The sequence below is a fragment of the Sander lucioperca genome, chromosome 17 (assembly GCF_008315115.2).
Source record: "Sander lucioperca isolate FBNREF2018 chromosome 17, SLUC_FBN_1.2, whole genome shotgun sequence".
NCBI lineage: Eukaryota > Metazoa > Chordata > Actinopteri > Perciformes > Percidae > Sander > Sander lucioperca.
The window spans coordinates 31507380-31523964 of NC_050189.1; the positions used below are offsets into that span (position 1 = coordinate 31507380).

Sequence of the window (16585 nt, forward strand, 5' to 3'; positions counted from 1 at the left end):
CTAGGAAAACTCAGCCCAGAGTAATTTTATTCTCTCTAGTTTCCTTTTTATTTTTAAAGAACTATACAAAAATATTTTTGTCTGTCTGTCTCTCGCAACTTCATTGCAACAAAAATACAAAAGACATCGCAATTTTTTACAAAAGCTCCCGCAAAATCAGGCATTTTGGGCCGCAACAATCTCAAAAAAAGGCCGCAAAATCCTGGAGGGACTGATTTAAGGTAAATGTACTTTAAGGTAAACTATGTCACTGTCTTCATCAGTGAATGATGATCCTTAGTAGTAAGATGTGGTTGAAAGCTCTGGAAAAGTGCACGCTGAGTTAATAGAGTACTCCACCCTAGCATTACACTTCTATAACGTTCTCAGACTCTCAATGGACAGTGAAAAAAACAAGCAGAACCTGAGATGTCATCTTCTTTTATTCCATTCAATGGTCACATGACAGTTTTAGCCAACAAAAGGTTCCTGGGAGCCGGATACAGAGCACTGTGAGCTGTCAGTCCTTTTAGGGGCCGTGGCAGTGGAGTTTAGCCGACAAAAGTTGAGCGCCATGCGGCGATGACAGTTAAGTTTAGGCACCAAACAAACTAGTTAACATTAGAATAAAGATTGTGGTTTGGGTTAAAACACTCCCGGGACACAAACATGTTTTTTCATGGGTGAAAGTCTTGTGTTTTCCCCGCTCTCCGGCTTGAAAGCCCTGTGTTTTATGATCCGCCCATCCACCCTGACCTCCTCCTTATGCGGTCCAGAGTGGTCTTATACAGCAGCAGTCAATGTCAATAAATACTGGGAATACATACAAATTACTGTACAGCACTTTTGATAGCTATATGTACGAATGGTTCATGAGAACAGCCTGATGCAAGTCAACCGCCATTAGTTCATAAAGAGCTTTGGGTTTATTACATTACATTTCACTGGAATTGTTCCTCATAAGATTTCCTGTGACAAATAAAATTGATTGATTGATTGATTGATTGATTGATTGATTGATTGATTGATTGATTGATTGATTGAATATGCTAGTAGCAGCTAGTATGTAGCCTGCAGCAGATATGAGGAGCTACAGAGTTCTGCTAAGCTGTCTTTCTAACTTCACTCCACAACAATACTTTAGACCCAACTTAAGTGACATCACTTGAGGACATTAATTAGACTTCACACAGCCTCCTTTGGAGCCACTAAAGGATTTAGAAAACTTTTTCACATATACAGTAGCATTCCCCAACACCTGAGAAACACACTTTGATGAATACAGTTGGAGAGTTGTTTTATCAAAATGGTGTTTCCAAGGTCAAAATGAACTTTTATGCTCAAACTCTGTTTTTAGAGAAAGTTAAAATAAAAATTGAATTTAAACATCTAAACATTGCTAATTATGCTGCAGATCAACCAGAGTCCCTCCGAGTCGTTACAAAGCATAACCCCTATTTTCTTGCCTGCCCGACTCACAGATTTTATTGTCTCTACAAGTACTTGGAAAAACAATCACGTGTTTATCCTTTAGGATTCTACAACAAGCACTCCTGCAATTAAACTCTATGGCGCCTCTTTTTTGGCGTTGTCCTTTTAAAAAGAGTCTGTGGTGCAGTATCATGTTTTTTCATCTCCAAGATGAATCTCCCGTTGTCCATGGTGTCCATATGTGGACATATACGATACTGGGAGGTGACTTTTGGTAAATTGACTGCGGCTCGTGTAAAAAATAAACCTGGTGCGAGCCACTTCATGGTACATGTCCATACACGCCTTGTTTTCACGGAAGGGATCGCCACCAGCAGTTGTCAGTTTCTCTTCACTGACCACTGACAAGCCCTTGCGCCTCTGCACGTGTCGGGGTTACTGGTGGATGCCGCTCCTTGCGACCGTGCATTTGTGCGGCACTCAGACACTGCAAATCGTCAGCAATGACGTTGCTGAGTTCACTGATACCTCACACAAGGGTCTACCTTAAACGGTTAAAATGTTATGAAAGGGGGCGTGGTCTGAGTAAGTGGGCATGGTTAAAGTATAGGGGCCAGCTCAGTATCACATGTAGACCACACATTATAAGTTTCATGTAAATCGGATGATGCTTGTCATATAAGTCTGATTTGCTGTTGCCAGCGGGGGGCGCTATGACCAAAAGTCAATATTCGCCTATATATGTCCCCAGGCCTGGACTCTTGTTGATTGTGGGAAGTTTCAAGCAGATATGACAATGTACGCTGTAATAACAGCCACTTTTTCGTTCATTGCTAAACACTCAAAATGGCCGCCACGCCACGCCCACACCGTGTGACGAAAAGTTTTTCTTTTAATAACTTTTCATCTTTAAGGTGTTGAGATGGTACAGACAAAATTTGAAGTCCATCGGATTAAATCTCTAGGAAGAGTTCGCTAAAGTATAGCACCTTGACTTTTAGGCCTACTTCCTGTTGCCACTAGGGGGGCGTTATGACTTTGAGTCAATTTTGTCTGGTAAATGTCCTCAGAGTTAGTCTCATGAATCATGAAAAGTTTCGAGCCAATTGGACAATGTACACTTGAGATACACCCACTTCCTGTTTCGATGGCGAAACGCACAAAATGGCCGCCCTGCCACGGCCATACCCTATGACAAAAAGTTTTCTTTTAATAACTTTTCATCTTTAACGTCTTAAGATGACACAGACCAAATTCGAAGTTGATCAGATGAAAACTCTAGGAGGAGTTCGTTAAAGTACGACATGTGGAAATGGCCAAAATCGCACTAATTTCAAACTTTCAATTCAAAATGGCGGACTTCCTGTTGGGTTTAGGGTATGGCTCCAATGACATTTTTTGTATGTCTTGACATGCTACATATGTGTACCACGTTTCGTGAGTCTACGTTAAACGTACTGCAGGGGCTAAATTTTTTTAATTTTGTAGGGGGCGCTAGCGAGCCATTTTTGTCCGCCTATTCCCGAAACCCTTAAATACGTAAATGTTCACCAGACTTGATGCGACCGCCAATTTTGGTGAGGTTTTGAGTATGTTAAGCCCCTCAAAAAGGCGATTAATTTGCCGGATAAAGAATAATAATAATTCCTTCAGTTCCAATAGGGCCTTCGCCGCTGTCGGCGCTCAGGCCCTAATTAGTCACACTCTAATATAGAGTCTAAAATGCTTTAAACCCTTAAAACCATTAAAACCATTAAAACATTAAAAACATTTTAAACATACCTAGCATAACATCACTTTGTAAATGTTTTTGAATTTTTGTGTGAGCAATTACAAGGATTCTTCTATTCAGATATTCATATTCATAAAATAAAGTGTCACTGTGGCACCAGAAATCTTGTAATGCATATGCCTTTCTTGTATTTCCATCTCTGTCCTGACATTGAAAAATAATGGTTCATACAGGCTCTGTTTTGGAAGTTTGTATGAAATCCATTTCACTTTGTCTGTGAACATCTTGTCAGAGTTGCTGTTTTTTTCATAGCAGACACAAAGAGAATCAAATTGTTTTTTTTGTAAATGGAGTTGGCTATTGTGTGCATCCACACAGCTGACCATATGGGCACAGTTAAGCTTGGAGCCATGCTTTTTGAGAAAAAAATTCAGTAATTATGTGTAAACCATAGAACCATGTAGTAGAACTGTTGAGAGGACTGCAGAGAAGGGTCAATACTGAAACCTTAACAAAAAGTTCTGATGCAAAACTTTGTTTTTATCCTGGCAGCGCGGGCCTCCAGTAACTGGCAATTTTTGCAATCATGAGATTTTTCTTTTGCATAATCATCAGTTCCCTGCAAGTAATGCAGGGTCGTGAAGTTTGGCCATTCCAAAGAAAAGCCTCAAATCCACTGAGAAAATGAGGAGGCTATTTGATACAGCACTGCAGCTGGAGCACAATAGTTTCATCAAGGTATTTTTTACTCTTTTTATCCTGATGAACACATCCTTACCATATACCATATAAAATTACAAAACATTGTCATTTTCACAACTCCTCGTTAAAATTCAGTGTAATCATGATCTCATAATAAGAAGAGTGATGGGGACAGACGGTGGAGTCACGCTGTTGTTTTGTGAAATATGCCGTTGATTAATTCTTTATAGTAGCGCTGTTGCCTAGCAGAGGACATGTTAAAAAATGTCGGAGCATAAAAAGTGGTTGAACACATCACTCTTTTCCCCGCTGAGTCACACCATCTTTCTGCTGATTTTATTTGTCTCCACATCTTTCTGACATTATCATGTCATTATTCTGCCTCCTAAATTAACATTAAAGTTAACACTTTAAAAAGACTCTACGTTAATCATTTATGAGTCTAAGAAGAACACACATGAAATGAGAGAAGAGACAGAATGGATGGGTTTCTTTTCTTTTCAGAGCAATTCGAGTGATGGAAAAACTCAATGTGAGGAAAGCATGACGTCATTCCTGGTTGCATGCAGTGTTGATAATGTAGGATTTAAAGCTTATTCTACTCTTGAAACCCAAATTGTAATTTGTATTAAGGGCTGTGTAATTTGGGAACCTATTTAAAATAGATCTGTATAGATGTATCAAATAGATGTATCTGATCCCTATTTTCCACCGGGCACGTCTGTGCTGCTTCTGGATGCGAGCAATCGCGACCATTTAAGTCAAAGCTTGATATTTCACCACCTGCGTCACAATGCGTCCCAAAAGCATGTGTGATGGTACGTGTCCATTGTCAGTGTCATTTCTACGCTTCCCATTCATTTCTATTGGAGCAGCTGCACAATGCATTCTGGTAGCGTTGCGGGGACTTTGGAGGAGCTGGGCGTTGAGTCGCCGCCCCTCATTTGCATAAAGTTGAATCCAGGCAACTTCATGGAAAAGAGAGGCTTAACGCCTCTCAAAAGCTGACGAAAATCTTTTAAATGTCGATCTGAAATGAAGACAGATTCAGCAACTGTATGGCCTATTTCTCGCTTAAAATGTTTTCAGAAACACATTTAGGTGAACTATTTTCGTAAAATAGGAGATCATATTCCAAACGAGCCACCATTATGGTCGGTTTTGAAATCCAGTAGCAGACAGACCAATGTGATGCGTTCGTCCAATCGGCTGCAGCCGTCGCGGTTGTAGGAGGGTGTAGACTATTTTCTTTGCTTGCAGCTTTAATTATCATTATTATTGCAATTCAACATGGACATGACGGGTTGTTCATTTCAATGAAACATTCTTACATTGAACGTAGTCACACCACTAACAAACACTAATAAAAATAAAAAATAAATAAAAAAAAGAAGAAGAGCAAAAGGATAATCACACACGAAGGAAAGGGAGTGACCACCGTCTACAAAACCATCACTGCAGTATGGTTAACAGTACCTCATACATTACGGAACTTCCATATATATCCACAAATGAAAAGTAAATAAATCAAATATAAAGCATGTCTCTACTCATTCTATTGGGAGTCAGGCAATGTGACTTGTTCCCTAACATAATCTAAGAAAGGTCCCCATATCTTATAATACTTATTTGCTGATCCTTTCGGAGAGTATCTAATTCTTTTAAGTTTGACAAAATAAAGGGAATCTTTGATCCAGTGTGTAAATGTTGGGGGTTTGCTATCAGATTATGCCTTAGTTAGATGGCTTGACTCAGGCGTAATAACAAATAACCCAGTTACAGAGCATGGTGAGATTGATTGTCCCAGGAAGCCTGATATAGTGTTAAAGATAGAAGTCCAGTAGTGGTCCAGCTTTGAGCAAGACCAGAACATGTGGGTATGTGATGCTGGGTTGCATTTACATCAATCACATAGTGGATCTATATCGGAGAATCTTTTGGATAATCTGAGTTTAGTCCAATGTATGTGATGAACAATCTTGAATTGTAATAGTCCATGCCTTGCACAAATTGATGAGTTATGTATATAGTTTGATAAGGCAGCCTCCCAAGATGCTTCGGGGATAGGTTCCCTCAGCTCCCCCTCCCACTGAGCTTTTACGTCGGAAAGGGTAGAATGTGAGAGTGCCATCAGTTTGCTATATATGGCTGATATAATGCCCTTAAATGATGAAGGTTGATCAAATATATGATCATAGGGGGTGCATGGGGGATGATTTGGAAACGCTGAGGAGATATTCCTAATGAAGTAACGAATTTGAAGAAAGCGAAAAAAGTGGCTTTTTGGGATATTAAAGTTATCGCATAAATGTTGAAAGGAGACAAAAGTTCCATTATGATAGAGATTTTGGAGGCAAAGTCCAGCGTTTAGTCTGGGTCTGGGAGGTCCAAGGACGTGGTTGATTTGATGTAGTCCATTGCCTTCTGTGGGTCCGTAAAACGGTATTCAGTTCCACCCGGTAGCGTGATTCTGAATGTGGCGGGATGTCTGAAGCCAAACCGGGCACCCGAGATGTTCTGGAGCGCCCTCCTCGCTTCATTGAACGCAGCCCTTCTCTTAGCCTCGGCAGCCGTGAAGTCTGTGAATATGTGCACGGGTTTGTCTTTGTGTAGAAGTCGTCTTTTCTCCTGAGCCAGGCGGAGAATCTGTTCTTTAACATGAAAGAAGTGAACCCTCAGTATGAACGGTCTGGGTGCTTGCCCCTGCTTGGGCTTGGGTAGAGCTAATCGGTGAGCTTGGTCAAGAAGTGGCTTTTCGTCGAGATTCAACAAGTCCTCAAGGAGGCTGGAAATAAACTCAGTCGGAGCTTTACCCTCCTCTCCTTCAGCGATGCTAACTATCCTTAGGTTGTTCCTCCTCAACCTGTTTTCTAGATCCTCGCATTTATTTTGAAGCGCAAGGATCTCATTTTTTAGAGCTGACACCGTTACTTCCATGTCAGCTATGGCATCGCTAGCTTTAGTGGCCGAGTCCTCCACAGCAGCTAGTCTCTCCTCTTGAAGATTGATGGACTGCTGTATGGCTCCCGCTGTTGTGCTTAACTCCGATTTGACAGCCGCAACTTCAGCTTGGAGGCCCTTGACCGCAGATTCAATAGTGTTACAAATGTTCGCTTTCAATGACTGCATCATATCATGGAGCATAGTAGCAGTTACCTCCTCTTCATCGTTAGCATGAGCCACTTGGCTAGCAGATGGTGTAGCCCGCTGCTTCGGCTTGGTGGATTTGCCAGGACCCGACATGTACATGTACCCGACTGGTACTCTAAAGCGATATTGCTACAACCTTGAGGTACAAATAAAGGTCCCACAACTGATTCCAGAATAAAATTAAGATGAAATGTTCTTTTTGATCGATTGAAATTTCACCTGTTGGGAGCTGCCAAGTTTCACGTCTTCATCCTACTAGCTCAGCAGCGCCCAGGGCTCTGTCATCACTGGAGTATGGTCTGGCTACACCAGCTTACATGTATCATTCTGGGATAGGGGGAAAAAACGATATGGCTTGCTTGCATTTCTTTAAACCAATCACAATCATCTTGGGCAGCGCTATGCTCTTGATGCAGCGACTGTGCCTTTGCAAAATAGATAGTGGAGATAGTGGAATGGGAGGGACATCACGCTGGATGTCAGGCTTTAGCCCTGCAATAAACATCTCATTAGCCAGACTAGTATCCCAGTAATCCAGTGATAGTTGTCTGATCTGTACATCCATACATCTGTGACTGTACCCGACCTGGACAATTTCAAAACACACCTCTTCAGATTAGCTTTCCACATACAATAGTCTTACATTTCTCACCTGATAGTTACTGATTTTATTGTTTTTAATTGCTTTTAATATGCTTGTTTTATGTGTTGGTTTTATTGCTTATCTGTTTTTAATGTGCTATATGTGCTGGTTTTACTGTAAAGTGTCTTTGAGTACCATGTAAAGCGCTATAAAAATAAAATGTATTATTATTATGCACTACAAAAAGGAATGTATTCAACGGTGTTTACCACATGTCTACAGTCTTGAATACCTTCTATGCTCTATGGAAACACAGCACACAATGGTCCACAGTCCATCACACACAGTTCATTGCAGGAGTTGGACTCCAGCAGAAGAATGAAACCATAATCTTTCCTGAGTAATGCAGTGGTAGTTGGTGAAAATTCATTGCTGCACCCTGCAATGTGACTTCACTCTGTTGTAACCTTTGAGAATAAAAAACATTTGAACCAATTTGAAAGTGCCTGAAGGTCGAGAGAAAGCTGAGGCAGGTAACCAAACAAATACAGAATATATGGCATTATGTCAGTGTAATGTGTGAATATGTGACATGGATAAGTGAGAACTCTTTAGAGGACAGTTGTTTCACTGGTGCAGTGATAGATCGTTTGGATTCAAAAAATACAATTGTAGGCTACAATAGTTTTTCAACCAATAAATAATGTATCTCAAGTTTAGACCATGCTAGGATTTATAATACACACTGGTTGAAAAAGAAACATGCTAGCAACCTAAAAAACAATTATTCCTGAAAAGGACATTACAGTGTTTGCTGTAAATACTGTACCTCAGCTGCATTCATTGATTTTTTTGGCCTTTTGTGGGCAGCACAACTTGAATTTTCAAGAAAACCCCAATATCCCGTGTTGGTGTCTTCCACAAGCTAACCAGCATTACTTGGCTCCTTTCTGTTTTTTTGTCTTTCACACAGGGGCCTGATATCTTTGAATTCTAGTGACACATTCTACCTGGAGCCAATCAGTGGTGTGGATCCTCCCCACCATTCACTGTGGAGTGCAGAGGAACTGCCAATTAAAGGTGGAAACTGTGGACACGGCCAACACACCACACAGTCCAACCACATCTCCAACCTGCTCAGACAGTTTCATTCGAGGGTGAGTCTAGCACCCACCAACGACACTCAATTGCTAGAAAACTTGATTAGACCATACTAGGTTGTTTTCCTGATATAAGGTTAAGTATTGTGACAAAGCTACAATTTTGTCTTTAACACTAACTTTAAAGGAACAGTCAACTAACTGGGAAATACACTTGTTTGCTGTCTTTCACAAACACAGACGAGAAGATCAATAACAATTTCATCTCTGTGCATCCAAAGACAAGCAAATGGATTTCCCAAAATATTGGTCTGTTCCAAAAACAGACCGAAAAATGATTACTACTGCAATACCATAGCAAACAATAAAAAGTATTGTAGCCTTGTAACAACTTTTGTTCAAAGGTTTTGATGTAATTTAGATGCAAAGGAAATCTATATTCCCTCCTGGTGCCTTTTTCGGAGAACCAGGGTCCATTTGAAAATTATGTTTCAAAGGTATTGTCACATCCTGATGTCATATACCTGATGACTTGTACCTCTTTCACACAGTGGGCATCAGGGTTATTGAAGCTGCCTGTGAAACCCCAGCATAAAGCACTGTATGTTGTTGTTTTTTAAAGTGAGAGGCACCTTTTGCGGCTTTGGTGTGAAAAACAAAAAGAAGAATATGTTCTTGCATTATTTCATGATTTAATTATTTTCGAGGGAAAGGGGTAGTGGAACAATAAAAAAAACTGTTACTGAGTTCACGGATGGATATAAATTTGCGTCTTCTCTCTTGGTTCAGAAAAACTGAAGCTCCAGGGCCCAGTTTTTCAAAAAATGTAATCTGGATCAAATTGATCCGGATTTGGAAATCCCATATTTTGCTATCCAAGATCACCTGATCATCTTACTTTTATGGCAGTTTTTTAAAGGAACAATGGCTTGGATCACTGTGATCCAAATACCAAATTTCAGGATTACCAAATCCTGTTTACCAGAGCCTTAAATGGAACCAACAGTGTAGCCTACTGCCTTAGCAAAGAATAAAAGGTAGGCAAAATACCGGTGGCCACAAATAGCCATTGTTTGTTTTAATTTTAAGAAACAGAAACACTAATAAGCATTCCTTATTTTGTTATGTTTGTTATAATGTTTACCATATCTCATTAGATGTGACATGCTTCATCAGGATAATCCTGTTTTAAACCAGTGACATAGTTTGTCCCATCCCGGTTGTTAGCAACCCTGGTTTGTGCGCAAGTAACATTGCAATCGACCCGCGTTTCGACCTGAGACTGACCCTCCTCTCTACCTGGGTCGTGAAGCAGAGTCGATCAACGGGGGTTAACCAAAATTCAACCCAGGTTTAGAAACCTATGTAGTATGTTTGATGGGGAGCTATCGCTGTATGTCACTGTATGATGATGTCACACTAGCACACAGAGCCCAGGGAAGAAAGCTAAACTTGCTACAAACCTTTCCAAATTCCATCAAAAATGTCACAATTGAAAGAAAGGATAAACAAATGTGAGATTCAAGTGAACACGACTAAATCAAACTAGAATCACTGCCAAAAACAACTACTCTTCGCAACATACAATCCACAGCCTCAACTCCTTTTCTGATAATTTAATGATATTATACCTTTGCCAGAACCCTGACTTTGTTAAAAAAAAACGAGAAAAAAAACTGTTAAGAGTCACTATAACTTGAATACTGAACACAACATCATACTGTTGTTATACAGGACAATATAAAGCCAATTGAACAGTTGAGTAAAGTTAGACATTTTGGATACATTCATTTATGGTGTCCACCATTTCTACCGTGCAAACACACATCAATCCATACCTCATTCATGACTTGTGTTGGTGTTTTTTTTCTTTTCAACTTTATCCTATTATGTATTTTCAATTTTAAGATGTTCTTTTTGTCTTAAAAGCCAGTAAAATTGTATAAAGTGACCCTACCACTGTGGCTGTAAGTGGCTATTAGAGGATAATGGTTGAAGCTAAAGCACAGCAGTATCTATCCAAAGTTTGCTAACATTAGATGACAGTACCCACCAAAAGCTACTGGTCATACAAGACCTAGTCTCACTTTGCCAGACCTATCTTGACGGCACTGCAGAGTAAGATCTGGCTCCACCACACATATGTATGTGACAGGTGAAAAAAATACTCTGGGTTGTTTGCATTTCTTTGAACCAATCACAATCGCCTTGGGTGGCGCTACGCTCCAGACTTGTTTTGGTGGAACATTTGCAACCCGCAAAAGAAAACGCCACATACAATATTACATGAAGTTAACTGTTCACACAATACAGATTTTTCTTAATCGGTAAATGGCTTATGTTAAAAAACGCTGATTAAACATTATTTATCAAATAAATAATGAATTGCAATTACGTTTTAGGTAATTAGGGGTCCAAGCCCGAGTCTGCAAGAATGGGCAATAGCAAAGCTATGCCGTTCGCACAGCAGGGCTGTAGAACCCTATTGTTTTTTCTAAAGATTTTTAGGGGTCAAAACCCGAGTCTGCAAGAACGGGCAATAGCAAAGCTATGCCATTCGCACAGCAGGGCTGTAGAACCCTATTGTTTTTCTACTGATTATTAGGGGTCCAAGCCCGAGTCTGCAAGAACGGGCAATAGCAAAGCTATGCCGTTCCACAGCAGGGCTGTAGAACCCTATTGTTTTTCTACTGATTATTAGGGGTCCAAGCCCGAGTCTGCAAGAACGGGCAATAGCAAAGCTATGTCGTTCGCACAGCAGGGCTGTAGAACCCTATTGTTTTTCTACTGATTAATCATACGTTATTTTTCTTCTCCGCCTAAAACTCCGACTACAGCCTAAACTGTACATGGTGGGGGGTTGCCATTTTCAGGAATGGTCCAAAACTCCGCAAGGACCTCAGGCGCAACAATTGACCCACTTCCACAACTAGGTGGCGCTATAGCAGAAAAAACGCGTTTGGCCCTATAACTCCCACACCGTACACCATACATTCAAAAACCATACATCCACGCATTCCCTGGATCCAACTGAATCACGTGATAAAGGCCACGCCCATTTCCGCCTAAACTTTTATGCGTAAAAAAATCGCGATTTATCAAAAACCTACTTGTTTTAACTGCTCCTAGACCGTGCAACTGATCGGCACGAAATTTGGCAGGTAGCATCTCCAGATAGGCCGGACAAAAAGTTAATAAAAATAATTTTGATAGGATAAAAATTGCAAATATTACGCACAAACAAATTTGTGAAAACACCAACTTTGGCATATCTCGGCCAAAATAAATGACATCAACGCCAAACTTTAGATTCTTGTTTAGCATGACCCTCTGAAGGTCACCCACACGTTTTACAAAAATTGGCCACTAGGGGGCGCTACAAGTACAACAAGTTTATATCTCATGAACCGCTCATCCGATTTTACAAAATTTGTTGGGTACCATCTAGGGCCAGTCATGAGGCCAGCCCTAGAGTGGGGTACTGAGGGGTCAAAGTGGGCGTGGCCTATGGGACCCACGTCTAAATTTACGACTTACACTAACGTGAACAACTTTAAATTTACAGGATACATAGACAATGGGTCATGGACCACACCTACCAACAATTACACATGTGGACCACTAGGTGGCGCTATGTTTTTTTGCCTTTAATTCCCACATTATACATTAAAAAAACTTACATCCAGGTCTTCCTTGAATCAATCTGAATCACATGATATAGGCCACGCCCATTTCCGCTTAAAGGTTTTTTCGCAATATTGCGCAATGCGCAAAACCAACTTTTTGGAACTCGTCCTAGGCCGTGCGACGGATCAGCACGAAACCTCGTCCGTAGCATCTCCAGATGGACGTGACCAAAAGTTACTCAAGGAATTTTGCTACGTTAAAGTATGCGCATTTGACGACCAAACAAATTTTCATAGCTAGCTACCACACAAATAGCATATCATATCATATCTCGGCCAAATTAAATGTTGAATGTTAAGAACTTGGGATCATTGTTCAACATCCCACTACGATGCTCTGTACCAAATTTGGCGAAGATCGGCCTTTAGGGGGCGCTATCAACAACCTTCACAGTGGACAAATTCAACTCTTTTCTCTCACTTTTTCAATCCAAAATCAACACCATTCATAGGCGCCGATGAAAATACTGAGCACCCACGTGTGCCAGACTGCCAGTAGTGGCTACATTCATTTACAATTAAACATTGCAGTTGGTGCTCAGTGGAGAGTCTGTCATAGTGTGATTGGTTATGTCGGTGGCATTGATTCTTAATTTCCCACGAAGCTGATCGCGGTAACGTGTCAGTTGAACTTTTTATCTCCAATCCTATCCGTATATCATTGTTAAAGGTAGTCTGTATATGCATGGAGATGAAGTGTTGACCGCTACGTTTGCAACGGCGACGTACCGCAGACGTTGCGGCTCGCGCCTCTCGATATTTAGCGACGTTTGCCTCCCCGCCGCCCGGCTTCGGGTTCCGCTTTCGCGCGCTCCCTGGGGCGTCGGGGCCGACTGCCGTGGGTGGCTTGGGCCCCGTCATAACTGCTTGCAGTTCTAGTTTTATGGTTGCCAACCGGCCTTAAAACTAAGAAGTTTTATTCATTTCCGCCACGTATTTCCACTTTCTTTGCAGACATGGTGGGTATCACCCTTTGGAATAAGTAAGCCTCCACACCACCATTCGTCATTTGTATGCTTTAAATCCATTTTGCTGTGAAGTGGGGTTCATCGTATGTTCATTGCAATGAATGAGTTCAGAAACTTGTCACCAACCTCTTATGTGAAGACTGAGTCATGATTCTTTTTTGGTTTGGCTTATTACGCAGCTAAATTAACTCACCAATCACATTAAAACATTTGGCTCTGCAGGGGAAATGGTCTTTTTTATATGCATACACAATATTAAATAGGTATCGGCACTATTTTGACAGCAAAATTACTCTCGCAACACCTGGAAATGGAGGGAATTATTACTTTGACTCAACACATGTCTAATTTTCTCATCTGCAGTTGTAGATGATAAAAGGGCTCCTCAGTGGGCCCTTCTGCCTTTATCTGTCTCCACTGCTGGGACGAACAGTCATTCTTTGGTTTTTCTTCTCATATTTCTTCTAATATTTATCATTTTCCAGTTTATGTTCTCAATCACTCTAAACTGTTCATCATCACCATCTTTCTCCCCACCTCATATACTGAAGCCCTCTCAGCTCTCCACCAGGGCATCATCCTTTTCCCTTGTTCTTTATCTCCCTCCCTCCTGCATCATAGCCCCTTGTCTCTCCCAATTCCCCTCACTGCCACCCATTAATCCTGGGTTGTTATGCAGAAATGCCAGCCACAGCAGACCCCAGAATGAGTTCCAAGGCTTTTGCCTCTATTTGCCTCTCAAATAAACAATGCGATGTGTGAATGGGCTAGTGTGATATGTGCCTCAGATTCCCCGCCAATCCGCAATATTGGTCTAAAGTCCAGACCGATCTGAGGCAGCAGCTTCCCAACTCGTAAATCAATGAGTTTTAATTACAGCAGAGGCATTTCCTAATGGCTGTAATCAAGTATTAGCAGGATGGAAACTTCATGATGGAGGGATATAAGGAGCCGTAAAGCTTTGTAAACACAACAGCAGGAATGGCTGGGATGCTACTCATACATATTAGGCTTTTAAGCTCTTTAAGTACCACTTTCAGACTGTGAAGTTAAAAGATTTAAACCAGTTTTATCAGGTCAAATAATCAGGACTGGTTTCTAGCTTTTCTTTTGCTGTGCTATACTGACACCAGTGCCTGCCTACCTGCATCAGGTCTTTTAAATTCTACATTTTCATATTCAGTATTTTCCCCACAATTCTGTGTTCTTGTTAGTACAGAACAATGCAGTATCAAGGCACATTGAGGACCTGGATAATAGACGGAATCATTGTTTGGTCGTACTGTACTTTGTGTCCTTACATAAAGTGCTGCCTTATTGACGTCTTGTGAATAATATTAAATAGAGTTGGGCTGACGTTCGACATGTAAGGCTGCGAGGTCCTGAGCTCTGCATGCAGAGTGGAGCTCAACTGTCATGACCCTGGAAACTACAGTGAAAAGATTGCAATCAGAAGTGTGCGGTCTGACAGAGAAATGCTTGGACTTGGAAAGCCGTAGCCGTCGCCAGAATATCCTAATTGGAATAGAGGAGGGTAAAGAAGGGGACAACCCGCGGCAATTCTGTGAGGCTGCTTTGAAGGAGATATTGGACCTGGAAGACACACCGCGTCTTGACCGTGGCCATCGTTCGCTCGCACCAAAACCCCGAGAAGGTGAGAGGCCAAGGCCGTTCATAATTCGAGTACATCACGGGGACGTGAAGGATCGCAACCTCCGCCTTTCAAGTCAGAAGAAGCAGCTGTTTTACAAGGAGAAGCGTGTGCACATCTTTCCCGATTTTACACCAGAAGTAGCTAAGAAGTGGGCTGCCTCTGCCGAGGCGAAACAGCTCAAAGATAATAAGGATGTCAAGTTCGGTCTTCGTTTTCCAGCCATATTTCGTGTCACGTTCAAAGATGAGGAGAAATCTTTTACTAATCCCAAACTAGCAGTATCCTATATAAAGGATAACATCTTACCATCATCATGATCAGGTACATTGTGGACATGCCTAATACGTAATAGTGAGTCGACTTTGAGTTATTTAGGTTCATTTTTTTTCTAAAAATGTTTTTATTTGCTCTGAACAAATAGAAAAAAACAGGAAGATAAAAATGCAAGCCTATAGCCTTATGGTGAGGCTATGTTTTCTTTATTTGACATAGTCTGGTAGGAGGTGGAGCTTTAGGTCTACCTGTTTTTCACTGTCATTTATTTAGTGGGGAAAAAAGAACAATATTTTCTATTCTATCCACTCCCACATTTTATGTTTCAAATGTCTGTTTAGGATATAGCTAGTTTGAAAGAATGACCTATAGTGTTAAGTTTGAGCCAATTGACATTCCTGATGGTACATGTCTTTTTCTGTTTGGTGGTACTAATTGGGCTGCCGATCTCAGGCAGTATTCTCTGTTAGCTTGCTGCACTTTGTGGCCTAGCATTGGGCTTGGGGAATATATAGCCCTCCTTTATTGAATAGCTTATCACACTGCCTGAGTTTTTTGTTTTTGTTTTTTGTTTCTCTTTCTTTCTTTCCATTTGATTATGCTGTATGCAGTCATGGTATTTTGCACTGCTATATATTCTTTTTTTATGGTTGCTTGCTGAGCCTTGGGTCAATTTAGGTTAAGTTAGAGACCCAAGCTAGTGATTTTGAGCATTTTTCTCTTGGGGCTTATGCACTTTGTTTGGGATAGTGCTGGGGGGTGGGGGGTAAGTGTTTTTTTTGTTTTTGCTTTTCTCTTTGTCCACTTGTGGTTGCACTATATTTTGATGATCACTTTTTTTTGTAATATTCTATTTATTTGCATTTTCAAATTAAACAAACAAACAAACAAACAGGGCTCAGATGCAGCTATTGCCAGTTGTTACAGTCATACTTAGTACAGCGGTAGGAGGAAAGGTTGTTGATACAGGAACACAATTAGTTTACTGTATTTTAGCTTTTTCAAAATGAGTTAGGAATGGGTTCCAAGAACGGGAAAAGGTGTCCCTTTGACTAGTGCAGAGTCTTTCCATTTGTATTATGGATAGCATATCGGTGATCCATACTTGAAAGGAGGGAGGAGAAGGAGACTTCCATTTCTTCAATATCAGTCTCTTGGCAACTATCAGTCCCAGTTCCAATGGCTGCCGCATTATAGTTGGAATTGCGCTTGTTATTTGTGAGCAGCCAAAAATAGCAAGTCCAGGCTCGGGCTGAAGGGGCCTCTGATATGCTTTGGAGTACCAGTCAAATATTTTAGACCAAAAGTTTACCAATGAGGAGCAGGA

General features: G+C 41.0%; 1 protein-coding gene across 1 annotated transcript in view; it reads left to right on the plus strand.

Moving 5' to 3' along the window:
- Window positions 1-16585, plus strand: part of adam19a (ADAM metallopeptidase domain 19a) — a 349292-nt gene that overhangs the window by 240723 nt on the left and 91984 nt on the right. Inside the window, exon 6 of the mRNA XM_031289991.2 lies at window positions 8551-8734. Coding sequence (XP_031145851.1) covers window positions 8551-8734 — 184 coding nt within the window. The remainder of the gene's footprint in view (window positions 1-8550; window positions 8735-16585) is intronic.